This window comes from Orbicella franksi, chromosome 3, assembly GCF_964199315.1.
Source record: "Orbicella franksi chromosome 3, jaOrbFran1.1, whole genome shotgun sequence".
In the NCBI taxonomy this organism is placed as follows: domain Eukaryota; kingdom Metazoa; phylum Cnidaria; class Anthozoa; order Scleractinia; family Merulinidae; genus Orbicella; species Orbicella franksi.
Window position 1 is genome coordinate 14,282,501 of NC_138147.1, and position 22,500 is coordinate 14,305,000.

The 22,500-nt window shown below is 39.7% G+C and overlaps 1 protein-coding gene across 2 annotated transcripts in view; it reads right to left on the reverse strand.

The window, feature by feature from the left end:
- LOC145481427 (uncharacterized) overlaps window positions 1-22,500 on the reverse strand; it is a 46,793-nt gene that overhangs the window by 362 nt on the left and 23,931 nt on the right. For both annotated transcript variants that reach the window (XM_081459913.1, XM_081459912.1), the window contains exons 5-7: window positions 21,438-21,534; window positions 20,015-20,150; window positions 1-1,678 (exon numbers count right to left, since the gene is read on the reverse strand). The exon at window positions 1-1,678 is cut by the window's left edge and continues 362 nt beyond it. In XM_081459913.1, the coding sequence (XP_081316039.1) occupies window positions 1,332-1,678; window positions 20,015-20,150; window positions 21,438-21,534 (580 nt within the window). In that variant the 3' untranslated portion in view covers window positions 1-1,331. The remainder of the gene's footprint in view (window positions 1,679-20,014; window positions 20,151-21,437; window positions 21,535-22,500) is intronic.

Sequence of the window (22,500 nt, forward strand, 5' to 3'; positions counted from 1 at the left end):
ATATATCAAACACTTAAGACAGAGGTTGACCACATTACCAAATACCTCTAGGTTCGTCAAAAATACTCCGCTACGCGCCGTATTTTAAACTCTGTTCTCGGTGTTTGGAAATGTATTCAAACACGGTCTTTCGTGTTTGATATGTATTACGTATAAATGCATGTTTGAGTAACTCCACCACCTCATATGTTATTCGCTCATGCGAATGTCATTGAATGCCAACTTTCGTTTCATGAAATACTCTGACTTGGCTATTACATTAACACCAAACCAAAATTTTGAATCAGTCTTTAATGATTAATGAACATTTCTTGAATATTACTTTCTCAATTGTAGGCAAGCTGCTTCTGCAAATTTGAATCTTAGCAGTTTATAGTTACGGCTTTCCAGGTCACAAAGAAAGAGCTGTGTTTCTGATCGATAATTCGCTCAACTGTAAATGCGCGATCACGTCTTTCTCAACAGAGGAATCAGCCTAACTGCATCATCCAAACTATAAGTAATGCTGTTTGTTTAAATCAAAATGTATTTTCTTTGGAAATACCTCCTTTAAAATACTATTTAGTCTTGTAGTTATATTTATACAACAGCTTTAGACTATTTGTACAAGTCTATTGAGACCTTAGCGAGAGATCCATAAGTCCATCGTAAGAAATTAGGGACCTATAGGAAATCACCGCGACGCCAACGAGAACGTCACCAGACAAAACAGTTAATGAGTAGAACAATAGTTCTGCTCGTGCGTTTGAAATCTTGGTACATTTCTTAACAGTCTTTTGCAAAAAAACAACGTGAAATGACCTAATGTTCTACGAGTTTTGGAGAACGCGAACCGCAGTGGCTAATTTTTCGTATCTTCCTTTGGATTTGAACTTTGTCATTGCGTATTTAGCCTGAGCAAGTTTTTAGACCGATAGACGTACTAAAAAGAACTGTACAGTTGAGACATTCGAAGGTAAAATATAAATCTAATTTTTACAAGGCGTTGTCTTCGGCGTCGCCGTCGTCATGACTAAAAATCCCTATTAAATTATGTCCTTTTCTCGGACCAGAGAATACCAAGAGTAATCTAAAAGGGAAAAAGTAATGACTCTCAAAGATTTAAAATTCGACTAGTTCTGGACATTCCTTCACAAACCAAGTTTGATAAAGATTAATCAACTTCCAATCTTGTAATCTAGCGCTTGTTCTCAAAAATACATGTTCTTTGCTGCTCTGTAGGATCTTTTTAGCCAATTTATTTGTTTAGTTGGTGGCGTTTGGTAATATAGTATAGACATTACGGAAGAGAACTTTCGACGATCAGCGGAGATCTGTTCTTTTAAGCATGTTCAGCGCACTGTCTTCGTCACGTTTTTCAACTTAGTGTTGATGTCGTCTTTCTTGAGCATTGATGTGCCACTCGATGAAGGCTTGACAGAGCTGCTTCCCGAGGCTTCTTCACTTCCTCCACTTGTACTGGCTCGGAAATTGTTTCGAGTTTCTTGGACTACGTCACCTCTATTTTCACCAAGGATAGGTTGCTCCTCATCATTTTGTCGCCTTCTCATTACTTGCTGCCAGCGGGCTCTGAGATCTCTCCGCTTGACGACAATTGCGATGATGGCAATCAATAAAACAATTCCAGTAACTGTCCAGGCGACTATTTTCTTAATGTCAGTGTCATCATGCGGGTCAGCTACAGATGTACAGAAAAAAGAATCGTGGCGTTTCTAAGGTATTATTTTTGCATTCAAAAGTGAAAACTACAGCTATAGGAAATTTAATTGAAAGGTTGTAACACTCTATTTATAGCCGACGAGTTCTCCCACCGTATACTAAATAGGAAAAACTACAGAAATCATTTAACTAATTTCAAGTCTTCTTTTGAAGTTGGGGGTGTAACAAAACGCTTAATGACGTGGTAAGGAAGCACAACTACCGTAAATGATCTTATAAACTTTCCCTCTTTTATAAACGCCTCCCATCCATTAAACGCCCCTCGTATGGTATAAAGTTTGAAATAGACGCCCTCTCTAATAAACGGCCCGTTTCCAATAGACGCCCCCCAAAAAAATCGTCTGAAAATCAAGAAAACGCTCTGTAAAGCAAAATCGCGCAATTTATTTAACATCTTGCTTGCTTGAACAGCGATGGTTTACGAATTGTATCCTGTTCGATCTCAAGTTCAAAGTACGGATATCGTTCTTTTATTTTGTTAATTTCTGTGCTCAGAATGAGGGCAATTTTCTTTCCGTTTTTTCTAGTTCGATAGCATTTAGGAACAACAACGCCCACTTCACGTTTACGTTCTCCAAAAACTGCGACAGTGAGGGAATTCGTGTCAGGAGCGTCCAGAAAACCAGGAAGCACTTTTGAGAGCTCGATAGGAATATGCCCAGCTAAATCCAAATTCCCCTCGGGGATACTACTTTAAGCACACCAACAGCATTTGGATCATTTTATAGTCATATAGTCATATCATAGATCAGGTCCTGCACAACTTCCTGCACATGTAAGCGCACGGTGAAGTAAAAAGTTCTAGCTCTCCAAGTTCCCATTATGTCCACATCTACCTCGCACAGAGGAGAAAAGGAGCGTAGCTTCACTGTGTCGTTGAAATACGAGGCGATAGATTACGCTGAGAAGGAATCAAACCATGCAGCTGCCAAAAAATCTAAAGTTGATGTGAAGCGTATCCGCGAGTGGCGCTAAAACAAGGCATCAAGGTATCATGAGCTCTAACATTGACAGATATAAGATGGCGTGCGGAGTGAAAGCTCTTCCCAGTTTTCGCAGTTTTGGTGCTTTAATTCCTCTGTTATTTATGTCTATGACCACAAGTTATTGGATTAACTCCACTCCAAGGCCAGAAATCCTCTTACTTAGCGAATTTGTACATACTGGCAATACAACTTTGATTAACTGGCGGACGAAACCTTCGAGTCTAGAAGAAATATATTTTGGAGCTAAACTGACTTACTATCCAAACAGCGAGTCCTGTTTTCAGCTGACGAGAATTAACAAAAGCAGGAATATTTCTACGAATCTTGGTCCTACAGTGGAAAACACAAGTAGAGTGAGTTCTATCAGGAAAGTGTGCGCTGGATGCCTTAAAGTTCTCGGGGCGAACCATAATGGCGTCGAGTGTTCGAGTTGTTCTTGAGTATTACATTACAAGTGTTCGGCCATGAGTAGGAAGGATCTATCTATTTATCTATCTATCGCTGTCACGGAACTTGGTGTTGCTTTACTTGCTCCTTGCCTCAATTTTCGGATAGCTTTTTTGAAAACTCCATCGACAACGCAAATTGCTCAGATTCCTTCACTTCAAGCGACGAGTCTGTTCTTTTGCTGACTGAGTAGTTCACTTCAAACATCAACGCGTATTATAAGAGAAATTTGAAGATTGGTCACTTTAATATAAGTAGCTTTCACGGCAAAGCGGACGATGTTATAAACTTACTCAATGCGTGCTGATTTGATATTATTTTTCATGGCAGAAGGAAAAGTCGACGGGTCAGTGAGCAGCTCTCTTTTTGCTCGTCCAGAATATCGCATTATCCGCAGAGATAGAAAAAAGGGTGCTGGCAGCATGTGATGTTTCTTGCTGACTTTAGTATTGATATGCTGTCAGAATCTGGGTCTTCAGTCGGATCAAGTTATAATCTTTCGAATTTTTGCGACCATTTCTGCTTGGCAAACACAATATCTTCTCCTACAAAAGTCACAGCTTCAACGAAAACGTTGTTGGATGTTGTTCTTGCGTCGCATCCTGAGCGATTTGCCTCAAGCGGCACCCTTCATCTTGGTATTAGCGACCATGATTTAATTTACAATGCCGGTTAGAAAACAAAGACTACCTAAACCGATCGTATTGAAGAAGTATTGAATACCGATCCGATGAAAAATTTTGATGAGCCAGCTTCTCTTTCAACCTTAAGAGACACCCCATGGGACACTGCTTATGTGTTCGATGATTTGAATGATATTTGGTCCTACTGGGGAAGCCTTCTCAAGCACGCTATAGATGATCACGACCCAAGCAAGCGTGTGTACCTTAAAAGCAAGCACCTGCCGTGGATCAACCAGACTATTCAAAATCAAATGTGCTTCAGGAATCATTTGTATGGAAAATTGCGCCGATCCAAGACGAGTGAAAAACTGGAACAACTAGTCAAATGCAATGAGGACGTGTCAGACTGACTGCCCATTCGCAGTAGAGTTTCATAAGGGAGCCTTCTAGGCCCGCTTCTCTTCAATATCTTTGTGAATGATGTTCATAGCCCAGCTGGATCTTCCTCCCTACGTCTGTACGCTGATGACACGACGCAATATATCGCTCAAGAGTGTCCTGCTATACTCGAATCAACCTTGAATCAAGACATAAAGAAATTAACCGACTGGTTCACAGCGAACTATCTGCAAGTAAACACCAATATAGCTTAAACGGTGGGTAGTTCTCGTCATAGGCCCAGTTCTGACGCCGAACATTTCATGAGCCGAACCAAATATATTGAATTAAGTACATGAAAAGTTCGGCGTCTGAATCAGTTAAGAACGGCTATTTGAATTTGGAACGGCCCAGCCGTTCTTCCCGCCTAGCTCAGCCGGGAATTTCGGCTTTGGAACGGCTTTGATTCAGACGTCGAACTTTTCATGAGCCGAACCTAATGCATAACTTATTGTAACGTATTTTACAAGCAGTTTTTACTTTGCCTGAAAATCGCTGACATTTCGATGTGTTTTGGTTTAAACTAAATAAAGTTCGGCGAATTAAGTTCGACGTCTGAATCAACAGGTGTGCTTTTGGTAATTTGGGTCGGTCCAAATTCGAATTAAGTTCGGCTCATGAAAAGTTCGGCGTCTGAACTGGACCATACATTCAATATTTGAGTTGATGACATGCCCATTGAAATTGAACCGACTCTTAAAATTTTAGGTGTAGCGGACCGAGACTTGTCCTTTAAGCCCCATGCTTACGATCGAGTTGGAAAAAGCATATGCTATGATAGCTGCTTCACGTAGGATTAAACGCTTAGTTCCATCTGACGTTATGATCTCTCTGTACAATAATAATAATAATTTCAAAACTTATAAGGCGCAAATGTCTATACAAATATATTAAAATGCGCCACAGGAAAAAAAATAGCTGAAAGATAAAAAGTTAAATCTGTTAGCATAATCTTAAAAAAAATAAGCTAAAAATAATTTATAATCTAAGCTAAAACTACAATCTCATAATCTAAGTGGTACAAAATGCTTTGTTAAAAAGGTGGGTCTTCAACTTTCTCTTAAAAGTGTCAATAGAAATGGATTCCCTGATTAATCTAATGATAACTTAATGATAACTAAGTAGGGTACTATCACCAGAACTTCTAAAATTATATTTAGATACAGGCTTAGGAGTAATTAGAAACCTTAAGTACGAAGGTGCTAAGCCCTTAATAATCTTAAAACAATCAACAGGATTTTAAGTTCAATTCTGAACTTTACGGGCAGCCTAATAAAGCAGGGCAGCCTAATCTACTAATAAAGGAGTAATGTGACAATATTTACTTTCATTGCATATTAATCTAGCACACATGTTCTGCACACGCCGTAGCTTATTGAGTTAATGCTCCAGCAGACCATATTGAAGACTGTTACAGAACTCAATTCTGTTTGAAATAAAGGCATGAACCAGAGTTTTGGTGTCGTCTTAGATAGATATTTTCTTATGCGTCTCAGATTACACAAATAATGGAAGGCAGAATTACATGTTTTTCAAATATGGACTGCCATCGTCAGCTTGGAATCAAACTATGAGCCCAAGTTCCTTGCAGACGACACAGGAGTGATAGTTGCAATGCCGACACGAAGGCTGTTAATAGATACTTTAGCTAGTTGCTGCGATGTGCCAATGATCATGAATTCAGTTTTATCATCGTTCAGTTTCAATTTGTCGTTCAGCATCCAGTTACGAATGTCTTCGATACGAATGGCTATCGTCCGCATAGCAATTGATCTCTAAATTATGTTTGCCCACAATTTCAAATATCTTGCTAACATACACAACAAACAACAAATGCCCGAGGCACGAACCTTGAGGTACACCGCATTCCAAATCAAACTTCGTTGAGAGCGTGCCGTCGATTGAAACTTGCTTACTTCTGCCACTTAAATATGATGCAAACCAGGAAGGTGTCGTATCCCGAACTCAAAATGCAGACCCAAGCCTCTCAATTAAGATACCATGATCAATGGTATCAAAAGCCGCGCTCAAATCCAACAGAACAAGCAAGGTGACATGCTGTCTGCTCATCTTTAATAAAATGTCGTTTTTTTACTTTCAAGAGAGCGGATTCCGTGCCGTGAAACTTACGATATGATGATTGTAGCGCGGAAAATAAATATATTCATGTTGCCTACGTGCTACCACATATTGAATACTGTTGCCTGCTACTGCTGGGAGTCTCTACATCTTTAAAAATTACCATCGAATGTGCCAGTCACTACGCGATTAAGGTGGCTGAACACAGTTTTTGATACCTGTGTTTCATTCACCTTTTTCTCTAAAACCCTTCATCCCTCGGTCGTCAAAAATGGCAGCAAGCTAGTTAACAACACAAACTTTGGTTTTTTGATGGTTAAACTGACGTATGTGCCGTTGCCATGGCAACATGAATAAATAAAAACAGACCTTTAAAATCGGTTTTGTTTATTTGCAGAAAATCTAATCATTAGATTTTCTTTATAATTTGCATGCAACAAGCTTGTAACGATTCTCACATGTTAACACCATTTTGCTAATAATTTAACAGAGAGATCTTTAATTATCCCTTGTTGAAGGTTCACTGGAATATCTAGAATTTCCTTTGTTAAAGTTCAATTATTTTCAATACTCCAGTTACTTATTTCCTAAAGTATTTTCGTGCCAAATTTCGTGAAATTCTAATGAGCGGTTCTCGAGAAATAGGCGTATTTCCGAGAGTGCAATTTTCATTCAATCGCAATTTTTTGACTTACTACGCATGCGCTGCATTTAACTGGGTTCTTTCGGTAAGAAAGAAAAAGCTGAGAATTGCTGGGTTCTTTGCATCGCTACCTTTTCTAACATATCTTTGTAATAAAAGACTAAAGCCATCAATACGCTGCGTTCAATTATAGAGAAAAATAGCACAGATACTGCGGGTGTTGAGTAAATAAAATGATCGCTCTATTGACGGCATGTTTGTTTTTTGCAATCCTTGTGCGCGCGCTGAATTGCATCAGCAAAAGCGCGCGCAAAACTGTGTTCGGCCACCTTACGTCGTTACTGAACTCGGCTACCTATGATCTATGGCTAGGTAGACTAGCTATGGCTGCCATGGACACGCTTGAGCAAAGACGTATCATGCAATCGCTCATTACTTGGGCTTCCATAGGAAAGTCCGAGTCATGAAAATGCAAGCTGTCGGAGCGGGGAGGGGGGGTCATTGTCCCAGGCGTTCCATGCGTAGACCGTGGAAAGTGGGGACGTGAACGCGACATTGCTCGCTCTTCGTAACAGAATGTGGTGCCTTGCGAAGAAAGTTTTGGCAAGAATCGCGCCTTACTGACACTTCCATCTCACATACACATAGGCTTTAAGAAAGTCTCGGTCCTCGAATTATATTGCTTGAAAGCCAGCCAGGTAAGCAAAGCTCATGCTCGAAACGTTCTCGTGAGATAACAACTGAGCCGATCGCGGTATGACTTCAAACTACGAACTGAACACTGACAAAAAAATAGGTAGTTAATGACTGAATGTGGCTCCTGCCGTTATTATTGAGAACACTGCAGTAAAACAAATCATATTGCAATAAAACGAGCTAGATACGAAAACGTTTTTGGACTTGTTTCTTGCACCGCGCAAAATATGTCGATCTCCAAATTTGATAGGACTTTCGGTAAACTTGAATTAAATATCTTACCTCCAAGTTAGTTGGCTTTCTAGTAAGGTGCGGGGAAAACATAACATTGTGTGAGTCTGGAGACAATTTGTGCAGGAAAATTAAAACTTCGATTGTGCGGGGAATTGCGCGGGATTATTGACGAATCAATGTTCTTGCCAAGTCCTAAGGAAAATCTGCATTAACGATAGTTTAGCCAAATTTATTTCACTAGTAGTTCAAATATACTTAGCAGTCTTAGCAATCGCGAGTTCTTTTAGAAAACTGTGTCTGGCTGCTAAAGAAAATCATGTTGTGTGACACGAACTAGACGAGAATGAAACCAAAATAAATAGCAAAACAGAATGTCGCATCTTCCCGTTATATAAATGAGTCCCTTTAAATACTCTCGCCTTGAGTCAATAAAAATATGTAGCTTGAATATTTCTTCATAAACTGCGTTAGGGGTCGCAAATTCTCGGAAGGTATCCGCAAAAGACACTACTTGAAAGTTTCTGCAAATTATGTGCAATGTAATTTGACGCCCTGTTATTAGCCTTGTTTTCGCGAAGGAGTTTATCATGATTCGTTTTGGGCTCTCTCGAAAGAGGTTATTCGCCCTCCAATGGAGATATGACTCTTAAAAGGGTTTAAGATCGCAACACCGCGAAGATGTTCAGCTGCACAATCCACTCGGATCGCCACGATAGTAAATATCCTAGGGGAAAATATCCTGATTCGTTTATTTGCTTTTATTGTGTTCAATACGCGTACTTGTAAAGTACGATTTGATATTGCGGTACGAAGCCCGAGTAAACGCTCCTAGAGCGTCTAGTGTTATTTTTTAAGTGTTTTAGACTAGATGGCCCAAGTTATATTTCTCGGTTTTTTTACACCTAGGATAACTATAATTTAAGAGGAAGTGGCTTAAATGTTGTACAGCCACCATATAACACTCTTGTCATACACAACTCCTTTCTTTATAAGATTGCCCACATGTGAAACCAGTTACCAGCCATCACCAAACACTCGACCACTTTGACACAATTTCGTTCTCGTTTGAATGGTGTGGAATTTGCAGGGTGCCGGTGTATGAACTGTATTTTCTAACTCAAATTTTTAATATTAGGACTAGTGGCTCTTATGAATATTTTATATTTTAATTCTGATTTTATCTTAGCGAATATAGTAATTGTAAGTAGTAATGTGTTATTGTAAATAGTCGTGCGTTTTTGTCATGAGCCCCTGGCTCGGGAGATTGGGCAACCACTCCCTATGTTTGCGACTTAAAATAAAGTTACATTACCTTACCTTATCAATACAAGAACTGAAAGGAAAACACAAAGGGCAAGGAAGAGAAAGGCTTGATGGAAGTGGAAGAAAACTTACGGATGATAACCTTGAAGAAATAATTCTTGAATGGATCCATGGCAGAAGAGCAAGCGGCCTCCGAGTGTCACGCAAACTTATCATGATCAAGGCCGAACACTTGTACGATGAAAGATGTCCAGAAAGTAATCAAAGGAGACCTATGGCCAAACTCGTGGATTAAGTAATGTAGAGATGAAATATGTTGGTGAATTTGCAATTATTGGTGTATTATTAAAGGATGTTAAAAGAAGCCGGGTCCGTACCACGCAAGGTCGCACTTATCTCACAAAGCGTAGCCTTTTGTTGCACACACTGATTACAAACACATACGTCCAGAATAGCTAGGGTGGCAAAATTGCACCTGAACATGGCGTGGTAAAGGTTAAGGATTCCTGGGTCGCAGTCAGAGGACACTCCTGCCAAAAAAATCCATAGAATACTCTTCCCCCCCCCCCCACTCTCCCCACCCCCTCACCCACCACACACTCACAAACACACACCCAGATCTTGATGTTGATGTTTGTCTGCCTGCTGGGAAAATTTGCATGTTATCAAATCGCACGAGCTTACAGCCCTTTTTCATTGCATTTCACTCAAGGCTATAGGTAAGGTTTTTTATGAGACAGCACTTCTTAGCCGCTTGTCTCTATATATTGCACGTAAAATACATCAAAATAGGTAGCCTCTTTGGCAACCATTTTTAGCGTTGATCCAAAAAATCTGTCGACCTATAAATATGTGTTCCAACAAGCTCACAGGGGTTTTCTTTCCTTTCGTTATCTTTTCAATCAGGAAGCAAAAGTGTAAACAAAAGACAGGGTAAGAATCATTTAAGCTTATCAAAATCAATTATTTAATAATTTTTCTCCAAGTTTATGTGCATTTCACATCCCACTCAGAGTTCAGATCAATGTACTAAAATAAGCAAGACAAGTACAGAAAACACAATTTTAATCTACCCTTAACTCGATGTCGGTTGAAGGTGGACAACTCAACACGAAAAACTTAATGCTATAAACTGCAAAGCTTTGAACGAAGATCCTGCTTGATTGAACGTTGGATCTCACAGGAGATCTAATAAGCCAGACAAGTAAAGTAAAACGATAGTAAGTCAAAGACTACTGCAAGGCTGACACAACGTCGTATATTTAAAACAATATTTCGGCTGGCCTCAGGTTTAGATGTTACTAAATTATAAAAATGAAGTTGCAATATTATATAATGGTGCCGATGTTTGTCCTGTCGTCAATAGCTGTTTCGTTCATTAAAAATTGTTTCGCTCATATAAGTTCATTAAGGTTGACGACTTAAACACATTCTCATCAAAGTTTACCACATTAGTACGAGATTTATTCATTTTCAGGTCATTTTCCTGCAAACAAATGCTCATCTCCTGGTCATTTTTAACGCCTGGACAACTCAATTGCTCCTGAAATTCAGCCTTCAAGTTGGCCATAGTACTAATTCCAACATTCGAAGTCAACCCCACTTCACTTTAGCGAAACACCTAATATTATTATTGTCAATTTGGACTTTGAATAGTAACAGCGCAACTGTACGGTTACTATTCCAACATGGCGTCGGGCTCGGGCGCTCTCGTTTGGTCCGACTAATTACGAACGGTTTCTAAACCTGAGTGAGTGACACATCTGCATGTCGGAGTCCCCACAACAAACACGTTTCTACGCTTCGCGAATCCACGAGTTTAGAAATGACTTGCTTAAGGCGACCCGGAAGGCTGGCTTCAGAAGTATATGCTCCGAAATGGACTCTCACTGAGAAGAAAGACGACCACTGCCCAGCAAGAGGCACATAGAGTTATCTATAAACTGATATCCTATATACTACATGTTCACCGTCTTTCGCGACAACACGAAAATAAATCTTCTTGCATTATAGCTATAGATGAAACGCCTGCATGGGATGATATGGTGTCCGACACTACTGTTGATAAAGTGGGAGCTGCATCCATCAAACTTGAAGACGACGGGGCATGAAAACTGAGTCATGGTCACGGTATGCTTATTTGCTCGGGCTAACGGAACAAAATCGAAACCGTTCGTTGTGTAACACCTGTCGCACTTTGTAATAAAATAGCTGTCGCACTTTGTAATATAATAACAAGTTGTCGCACTTTGTAATAAACTAAGCTGTCGCACTTTGTAACAACAAGTTGTCGCACTTTGTAATGAGCTTTAAAATTTCCTTTGAATAGGATGTTTGGTAGAAATTATATGACTTCACTAATCCCCCAGGGCACAAATAAGTTCTTCCTTGATATTTCGCTCTGCATACTAAACTGAGGGGACGAAAAAAAAAGCGTTCTCCTCCACGCTTCTCGGAATTGTTATTTTGGAGATCACACAGCTTGCTTAGCAACAATGGAATGCAGAGGGGAAATAACTCCTGGTAAAAATAAAAAGATGCGCGAGAGGGTTGAGTTCAAGGGTTAGCAAGGAAGATGGAGGCTCCAAGTGACTCGCCACTTGTTGCTCTATATGAAGTTTTTCTTTTTTTGTGAGGGGGGTGGGGGGGAGATAGTCACAGGACTTAAAATAGTTGCTTCAATTGTGGGTAAAAGTCGGGGTACCTTGAACACCATTACAAGACAAATTCCAAAGTTCTTCGAAATATACACGCAATGCAGTGTAAATGGCCTATAGGCCCGCGCAGTATATGCAAGCACGGTAAATTGTAAAGGCAATTTCCATCGGTAGTTATCTTGAATGCCTTTATTCCCTTAGTACCCTCCTGGTCTTGAATTAGGGTTGAGCTAAAATGGTCTTCTGCTGACCTGTTCTAAACTTTAATGTTAAAAAGTGTATCTTGGGTTATTCGACTGTCATATTTCTTTTGCAAATCTTCGACAAGACGTCTAGATGATGAGCTGGAGTCTCCCACCGTTAATTTATTTTTAAGATTCAGCAGGTCTTCGTGAATGCTGCTAGACATAAGGAAAGCTCACAGCAGGCAACTCACTGTGAGCAAAATAAACCTCTAATATAACCAATGACAGCTCAGATCGTAGCCAATAAAATCAACTGAGAAACAAAGGCCCAGAGTAGCACGATCTGTCAGTGCTCACGTGCGGAAACCCTTCCGATGCCACCGCAAATGTTTCGAAGGGAAACTTCATTTCAGAATGGTTTCAAGTTGCTCTGAGTAGGTAACACGTCTTTCAATTTGGTGTCAGTTTTGACGCCTAAGAGCCGCCTATTTCTATTCCTTTTATTTTATCCCTTTATGAGCTGCTCTATCGTGTTTTTGCAGTTTCGGAGTAGAAAAGAAAGGGGAATATTTTCATAAGCGATGAGGCTTACGAGACGCTGTTGCTGCTGGTACAAGGAAATTGTAACGTGCCGTGGCAGAACGCACACACGAACAGAGGAATGCGGTAGTGCGCTATTGGCGCCAACGTAACAGCTTGCACCTTGGACCTCAATCTACCCCAACACTGTACTTTGATGGCAAGAAAGTAGTTAAGAAGTCATCGATAGGAAGTCTTGTTGCAACAACATTTGATCAAGCAAAAGCTGGTGGATGTGAAAAAACTGCGGAATCGAGCCGCAGCTGACTTCGCAGGTCTGAGCGAAAGAAATATCCTACGAGTGACAAACAACGAAGCGAAGTATCGCATTCACAATGTCAAGTTCACAAACAAAGCTACACCAAGGCCAGTATTCGCCAAGATCGTTCAAGGTTAGCATCATATTGACCTGATGGACTTAAGCAAAGGGGCTGTCAACCACAACAAGCACGTGCACAAGTATGTTTTGAACGTAATGGATATTTTCAGTAGGTATTTGTAGTTGGGGCCGCTGGAAAAAAAGTCAAGCGAACAAGTTAGTCGGGCACTTCAGAGGATTTATAACGAGCACGGTCCACCGGATCGCTTCCAAAGTGACCTAGGAAAAGAATTCGAAGGGAAGGTTAGACCTCTTAGCAAACAATTACAAATAACGCTAATTAAATCGAGACCCTACCACCCGCAGTCCCAGGCAAAGGTTGAGAGATCGCATAGACGATTAAGAAAAAATTCATGTACGACTTAGCCGTATCTCTGGGCAAAAATGGGGTTAACTGGGGAGCGAATCTTGAGGACTACAACCGGATTTTGAATGAGGAATGTAAAGAATAACTTGGCTGGAGGTCTCCTTTCGAAATATACTACGGGCGGAAGTCAAATCAATTAATGAAGGCGTCGCTGGACTGTGTAGATTCTGATGATAACATCGTTACCACAGCGCCTAAAACATCGGGAATTGCCCGGCCACCTGAAGAAAGTAAAGAAGATCAGACAAAGAGCTAAGCTTTACAGCAAGAAGCTTAACGATGGAATGGTAAAGAGCCACAAGCGACGCCACAAAGCGGAAACTTTTAAAGTAAAAGAGCACGTCCTAGTACGGTACAGACCGCAAAAAGGAGGTAAACTTCCTCCGAAAAGAAGGTGTGTTGTTAAAGGTACAGTAGTAAAAAAGAGAAAACAAATCCTGACCCATAAAAAGTCAGGTTTAGGTCTCCTAATTCTTGTAAACACATAGAAAAATGGTTTTCGGTAGGAGACATCGCAAGGATTAGGAAACGCCTCCCAGGAAGCACAAACAAGGATAAGCAGAAAATAAAACAACTTCGAAAAAAATTGTACAAACCATTAACAGCCTGCGATCGTTTTCTGGACCTAGACTTTTCTGACATGGATTTGTCTCTCATGTACCATCCACCAGATGAAGGAAACTGTCACTTTGGGGCACTGTGCTTCTGGTTAAACCGTCTTGGTATACACAGATTACCAGAAACTGTCCGGGAAGAAATTGTGAAGTACCTGACGAACAATCCAAACGACAGTGAAGGTATGCCTTTGGAGCTTTTTTGCGGCCACGCCCTGGGCAGAATATTTACACTCAATGGCAAAGAATGGCACCTATGGTGACTAAATCACTTTACAAGCGACAGCAGATTTGTAAAATATTGCTGTAGTTTCGACTTTGGGACCTGATGCCACAGTGCTGATTTCTCCCTCTTCTAGCATACCCACTGCAAGAGTTCAGTGGGGCATTATGCGAGAGCTACGGAGAACACTACATATGTGTGGACGGCAGAGTGTTGCTGAAGGAGGAAGAAGAAGAGGTGGAAGATGATGAGCAGGAAGAAAGGGCAGAAGAAGAGATGGAAGATGATGGCCCAGATTTGTTATCTACTCAGGAGGATAACACACAAGGCCAGTATATAGGAAAGGAACGAGAGCTGCTTGAACAAGATCAACACCGTATACAAATACCCATCAACTTTATTGAGAGCCAGACCGCTGAAATGGCATTTAAGAACGACAATACCGTCCCCATAGAAAGGGTTCCGAATGAAATTTTAGAGAATATCCTTTTCGAGGACTTATTATCTTCAGGTTTTTCCTGGCCTAACCATGTATGCCGTATGTATAACAACCTATGTCAAGTCAACGTCCGATTTCGTGATATCACCCGTAGACTGGTTGCGATGCTGCAGAGTATTTACTTCTCTGATGGTGGTGAACTTGGCATCGTCAGCGTCAGAAGCCTACTTAAAAAATTCGGATCTTCGAGTGGCGTTAGGCTGAAGGTACGGCGAATAGTTGCCAGGCCAAATTGGGCAAATGCTTGGCTGGATCTACGATGTCGTGGTTTGGGATAGTTTGACATCCTCAACATTTTCTGGCGAAAAAATCAAAAGTAGCATTTTATTAAAATCTGCGTTGTTTGTTTTCAACAAAGCCATCTATATCTTACAATATAATTTGGAACAACAAAGATATTAAGATAGATAATAAAACAATATATTATTCAAATTATGTTAAAACAGGTATCCTGCTTATCAACCACTTGCAACTCAACAAGAATAATATAGAATCTTATAACAGTGCTAAAAGTAAAGGTTTGAAGCATACAAGTTTTTGGGTCTGGTCAGGAATTCGTACTGCTGTTCCTGCCCACCTGAAGGATTTGGATGTGACCGAAAGTGAACTAGAGAGCTGTTTGGAATTTCAATGTGGGGAGAAAAAGATTAATCCTACTGTATGTAAAAATAAACACTTTTATGAATTGCTTGTTTCGGGTAAGGCACGAGTCTCACGGGGCTTTGCTAAACTGAAAGAGGACTTTGGTTTAGCAGATTCAGCTGTTACTAAAGCGTTCATAAAAGTGAAGACTGTCTCATCCGAAATGTTTATCAGAAGCTTCCAATTCAAGATTTTAAATAATATCACTTTCACTAGTTCTCGTCTAGCCAAAATAGGTTATGTTCAAGACGGTTCTTGCGCATTTTGTAGAGTTAGCTCAGAAACTGTTAATCATTTATTTTATGAATGTTTTCATACTAACCAGTTTTGGAAAGATTTCAAAAATTTTTGGTTTGCACTTTCTGGTAAACAGGTTGAATTTTCCTTGCAGGATGTTTTGATAGGCAAATTAGATGAAGTAAGTGACTTACTAAATTACTTTTTAATTGTTGCAAAATGGCATATCTGGACGAGTCGTAAACGAAGTCTCAGCCCAAATATTACTGTTTTTAAAGAAATGATTAATATGAAATATAAGACTGAAAAGTACATAGCCTTAAAAAACAACACGCAAAGGAAATTTCAGACCAGATGGAAATTACTTATTGATAGTAAATTATGATTTCTTATACTATATAGTTCAAATAATTATATTATTATCAACGTTTTGTAATTATGTTATTGACACTTAATAATAGCGCTGTACTTTGTATTTAATAATGGAAATAAAAAAATTTTAAAAAAAACAACAAAAACAAAAACAAAAAAATCTGCGTTGTCATGCCCATCCAGAACAGAATCACCCATGGTCTTTTAATGACCATTTGCTTAAAAGAAAAAAACAGTTTCTTGAACTGAAGAGAGAGAAACATTTTGTTCGTTCAGTTGTTTGGTGAGTATTTCGAAACAACTAGTTTCCGTTTCATGTTATTGTTCGTTGTTGTTCACTTTTATTTTGATATCACTCTGGTTCAATGCAGTAGTACCAATATCACATAAACGGATTACGCTATGATGGTTGCTGTTTCGTGTTCTGGCTTATGTTAAAAGCCTATGCAATTTTTGAATTAAAATACGACACTATTTCACAATTAATCTATTTAACTATAGTTTACGGTACCTTCTTAGAAGACTCTCAGAAGTACAGCTGTTCTCATTACCAGCAAGATGTCCCCTCTACTCTTTTACTGATACAGGATGTCCCTGCAAGTTTCTTTCCAGTTTCTTCACCTCTAAAACTCCACGGAAACAAACCTTTTTTCATCCGCAGGAGATGCCGGTATACTTCAAATTGGAATCTTTACTTAAGATCTTAAAACCCCATAATAAAGACCTCTTTTATTACCTAAATTGAGCTATCATTTACAAATTAAACATGCAATAGGGTCATTTGCACGATAATCTAGACTAGTACCTAGCCAATGGAGCGGCTAAACAAAACCGATTTTTAAAAGTCATTATTCTTGATAGCAAATGTTTCTGTCACGAAACATCGTAGTCAAGAGAAATAACAATTGCGAGAAGCGTGGAGGAGAACGCGGTTTTTTTTTGTTTTTTTTCGTCCCCTCAGTTTAATATGCAGAGCGAAATATCAAGGAAGAACTTATTCGTGCCCTGGGGGATTAGTAAAGTCATAATTTCTACCAAACATCCGATTCAAAGGAAAGCTTATTACAAAGTGCGACAACTTGTTATTACAAAGTGCAACAGTTTAGTTTATTACAAAGTGCGACAACTTGTTATTACAAAGGGCGACAGCTATTTTATTACAAAGTGCGACAAGTGTTATTATAAAGTGCGACAGGTATTACAAAGTGCGATGATTATTACAAAGTGCAACAGAACGCCTGTGTTTTCCTTTAATCGACGTATGAATGCCACCGATGCAAAGTGTGAAAGATGCACTTGTCAGAATTAACGTTGATCAAGTCATAATCCCCACTGGTTGTACAAAATATGTACATGCGCCAGACGTTAGTTGGAACAAACCGTTCAAGGTATTAGTTACCGCGCAGTATGATGAATGGATGGCAAGTGGTGCAAAGGAATATACAGAAGCTCGAAACATGTGACAGCCACAAAGGAAGACTATCGTCCAATGGATACTGAACGCCTGGTCACGGCTCTTATCAGAAGTGATTGTAAAGTCTCTCAAGTCTTTTTCATTGAATCTGGCAGTTGATGGCTCCGAAGATTAAATGATTCACGGCTTCACGGCTTCGAGAACGGCCAACCATGTGAAGAGGGATCGGAACAGTAACAAGCACAGCTCTCTGTGCTGGGTGATCCCAGCCTCCCAAACCCCTTTCGTTTCATCACTGAGTCGGATGTCGACGAAGCCAGTTGAGAAAACACTGATGATCCAGATGACGACGAGGACATTGATATAGAACTATGAACTTGCTGTTTACGCCGCATTGATATAAAACTATGAAGTTTTATGTGGATTTTGTCAGTAGTTGTTACGGTTAACTTGAATTATTAAATTCTTAACCTCGGATAATGCAATTCTAGCTTTCTGATTGGTTCACTGGGTCTCGGTTACCAGCCATTATACCTACGTTTGACCTTATATGGAAATGAATGCGGTAAATGTCGCTCGGCATAAACTTTTTCGCGCCAAGCCAAGTTTCGTCGACAAAAAAAAATGAAAAAAAAAAAAAAACAGATTCGGTGAGCTATCTACAGAAGAAATACAGGAAATTATGGATAATTCCGTCCCAGTAACAACAGAAGAGCCACAAAGTTCGAGATTAGATTATTTAGCGGTAGGTATACGTTAAGTTTCCCTTAAAAGTTGCAAATCAAAATATGACCGTCGAGATTTTACCCATTCATGAAGATTATGTAACAAAAACAATGTGTACCTTAACAGAATGGCTTGCTAGTCCTGGTGGCACTAAATTTTCGAGACCGATATAAGAAATGTCAAAAGAAGAACTGAATGTTTGTTTGAAGTGTTTTTACACGTCTGCGAGAAAGAAAGATGGCACGTTTTGCAAAAGTTCATCGATTAAATCCATTAGAGCCGCCATTGATCATTTCCTTCACACGCCGCCGCACAACAAACCGTTTTCCATTATATCTCTGACCAGGCAAATAAATTATTAGAGCATTTGTAAAAGGCCTCAGTAAAACAAGCATCATTGCCGGTGTAGTCCATGAGAAACCAATTTCCAATGAGCAGATGAGGAGACCGTTCGACTTAAGCGAGCTTGGATTGGCCGAAAGAAAAAATCCCGCACAGCTACAGAGGACGACCTAGTTTCATCTCGGTCTCTTTTATGTCTGACGTGGACGAGAGAATCAACGACAGCCAGCGCCAACAATTCTGTGCTTGCGAAAAACTCCTCAAGGAGTTGAGTGTTTTGAGCTGAACCGAAGCCCGCTTCTTTACCAGTCACGAAAAACCATCAGGGTGACCTCGAAGATTCTTAAGATGAATCTGATGCTAAGATAATTCTGTCCCTGACTCTGAATCTGGCCAAAAATGAGCTCCACGCATACAGCTCGAAATGTGAAGGCTTTCAAAGCAAGGGATTCCTGAAAAAGGTCTTGTCGAGAATAACTTTGGCATAACGTCTGTGTCACGTGGCGATCAAAGTTTTCCGCATCATTATTACAACGACAACGTGCAAGTACACAAACCTAATTATACACTTAGGTGGAGAGAGGCATTGCAAATTCCAAGTTTCTTGTCCATGAACATAACTTAGTGATCCTGCTCATGGCCAGAAGTACCCAGTCCGTTGGATGCGCTCTCCACCGCACTAACCATGAGGCCACCGGGCCTTGAACAGCTGTCGCACTGACTACAGTGAAAACCAGCGTATAAGAACCTAGGATTTTTCAAGTTAGCCTCCATAGGTTTTGATATAAATGGTGTTTACTGTGAAATTAGGCTACCTGCAATCATGGACAAAAGTCTTAGGACAAATTTGCACTTTTGGCGCTTTTGCGCACACGCCAGACGCGAATGCTACTTCACCTACCTAACCTCGCCCCCCACCCTCATAAAATTTTGAAAACAATTTCTTCTTCTTCAATTTCTCCTGATTTACAACATTGTATTGGGTGGGGAGGGAGAACAGTAACGCGTTTCTAAAAGAAAAGCAGTGCTTTTTTCAAACTTCAGTAGTAAAACACAGATAATTCGTTAAATTACCTATGTGTCTCGAGGACTTTTGTCCACGATTGTAGGTTCTTAACCAGGTTCTTACGTTTTGTTTAAAAAGAAAACAACTTGTACCCATGGGTGTGGCCTTTTTATTGAATCATTCACAGTACAGTATTGTGGTCTTATAACACTGCAAGTGTTCTGGCTTGTTTTGTTACCTTTTTTGTACTGCATGTATGTACTGTGTTATATTTGACAAAAACTCTATATTTTGGAAATAAGAACCTGTATTGAGATTTTAGCGTAGAATGGTTCTTTTGTGAAGGGTGCTATAACTGGAAAATTTTAGCCTAACAGGTTCCTAAATTTTAGGTTCTTATACGCGGGTTTTTACTATATTTCTCTTTAGTAAGTTGACAAACCTTACCCTTAGTAGGAAAATCTCACTAAATCATTAAGGTCACTCTATGCTTTCTTTGAAGACATACCGATCACCCACTTTTTGAGAGCTCTGTTTGGTTCACCCTGTTTACTATACTTTATGACAAAGCAATGAAGCACGAGCTTGCTCCACTATGAGACCTTATGGTTGTGAACGTGACTCATTGCTTATTATCAACTCACTTGTTGTTGGAGCAATGGTTGATGGAGCAATGGTTGTTGGAGCAATGGTTGTTGGAGCAATGGTTGTTGGAGCAATGGTTGTTGGATTCAATAGACAAGCATCTTCACATGCACATTTGTGCGTCAGGTTGAGTACCTGAAAACGGAAATATCAGAACGGGTCAAAATGGAATTTAGCAATAGATTTCTGATAAGAACAGCACAAATGGAATTATCGACCTTCTAATTACTTCATTAGCAAACATGCCAAACTTATTGAGCATGAGTGGAAAAAATAGCCGAGGCTTGCCAAATTCCTCCATTTTCCTTCTGCTGATTAAGATTTTGCTTGAGTCAAAATGTTCTGATGGTTCGAAAATTAATGATATGAGACAGACGTCTGATTGCTCGGGCGTGAAGACGAAACGTGTTGAATACGAAGAGAAAAAATATATATTTATGTATATAGATCTGTATAATTGAAGAGGATGAAGACAAACCCTTGACTGTCCCGGCTTCAATACGACAACGTTTTGGCTATTCAGTCTTCTTCAGGTTAAAATGAGCTTTACAGTAAAAAGCTTTTAAAAAATATTTTATATTTAAGAGTTTGTCTTCATCCTCTGCAATTACACAGATCTATAAAATTCAGAGAAGACACCGTATCCTTGGATCGTCTTACTGGGAGCCTTTCATTTGGTAAACATTTTACACTGCTTTTACTCATGTATGTATATATTTCTCACTTATTTATATTTATTTTTTTAGTCAGTCAGTCATTCAGTCAGTCATTCATTCAGTCATTCAGTCATTCAGTCATTCAGTCATTCAGTCATTCAGTCATTCAGTCATTCAGTCATTCAGTCATTCAGTCATTCAGTCAGTCAGTCAGTCAGTCAGTCTTTCAGTCAGTCAGTTAGTTTGTTATCTGTGCTAAGCTTATCTTAAATGTTTTACACATTTCATACAGAGATTACCTATAGGGTCATTGGGAAGGAGGCCCCACACGGACAAGACATGTGCTCGATCGTTTTAGTTCGTTCCTCTGTAGTTGTTGTTGTGCTAAAATAAGTATTGTTTTCACATTGTTTGTCTAGTTATCGCGGTAGTCAGAAAAGAACTCAGCATAAAGTTTTCAAGACACGCAGAGGCTGTCAACGTTTGTACGTACGCTGCTTTCCGCCCATTGCCAGATTAGCTTGGGCTATATGCAATTAAGAAAATTAAGTATAAAAGACCTGAAGCTAGAACTAGTTTTTTATTGCTTTGAATAGGAGAAGTTTTCGTTACATTTGTTCCCTTTCCTATATTTGCACGCGAGGTCTTCAATATGACGTCTTCAAGCAAATATGTTGTGTTCACTGAACAGTCAGTAAAAGGTTTCAAACTGTCAATTATTTAAAATTTTCAATCGATTAAACTTAATCGTTTCTTCATCACTTACAACTTCTTGGGGGTACGTTTTTCGCCATACTTTAAAGTCTCCTTTTTCTTCTTTTGAATCGCACTTGAGCAACACAGTGGTTTCCCAAGGAGGGTCACTAAAAAACAACAGTTTTCAGAATTATTACCACTACTGGGAATAATGGACACTATGAATACCCCAGTCTATTGTTCATGTGTTTTTGGTATGGCTGCCTCGCGTCTCATACTAGTGTTTAAGCTTACTTGAGAGACCAACTGACGGACTGACTGACTGAATGGCTGGCTGGCTGGCTGGCTGACTGACTGACTGACTGACTGACTGACAGATTGACTGATTGACTGACTGACTGACCGACCGACCGACTGACTGATAAAAATCTCTAGCTTAGGAAAATGGCAACTTGCCCCTTTATTATTCTCCGTGCACGATTGGAAGTCCCGAAGTCTTTTGATCGTCCTAAAAACTGTTTATTTTTTCCGCGGGACATCGTAGCATGATGATCGCGCATTTCAAATTCAAAATGGCCACCACAAAACAAAGACGCGTCGATAAGATATTTGCTGGCCAATCTCGTCTTTATGCAATTATTTACAGCTCAGGTCTTATACAATAGTGTTAACTTTGTCAATCAATCACTCAAATTATACCTCTTAAGGTACTTGTGGAGCAATCGTGCTCATAATTAAAAATCGCCCTCGAGCAGCGCGATCGTCCGATTTTGAAATTACTCGTTCGATTACCACCTGAATTGTATTCCACTCGGTCCAATTACTATTACGAATTTTCATCATGACCATGCAGACTTTTTCGAAACTGCCCAAGGTGGGTACATAACTGTGATAATCTCTTATACTGTAAAAGGTCAGGTTTTCACCATGGTACGGGGTTTTCGTTCTGTTAAGGTACAGCGAAATCTATTTACATTGAGTGATTAATTATTGAGTATTTAACCCTGAGCTTGCTCTAAAAGATGACACTATTTTTGTTGGCTATGACTGTTGTGAAGCGAAGAAGACGATTGCCTGCTAAACTCGAGGCTTTAATAAGCTAATCTCGTACCAACGTACAACGCAAGAAAACA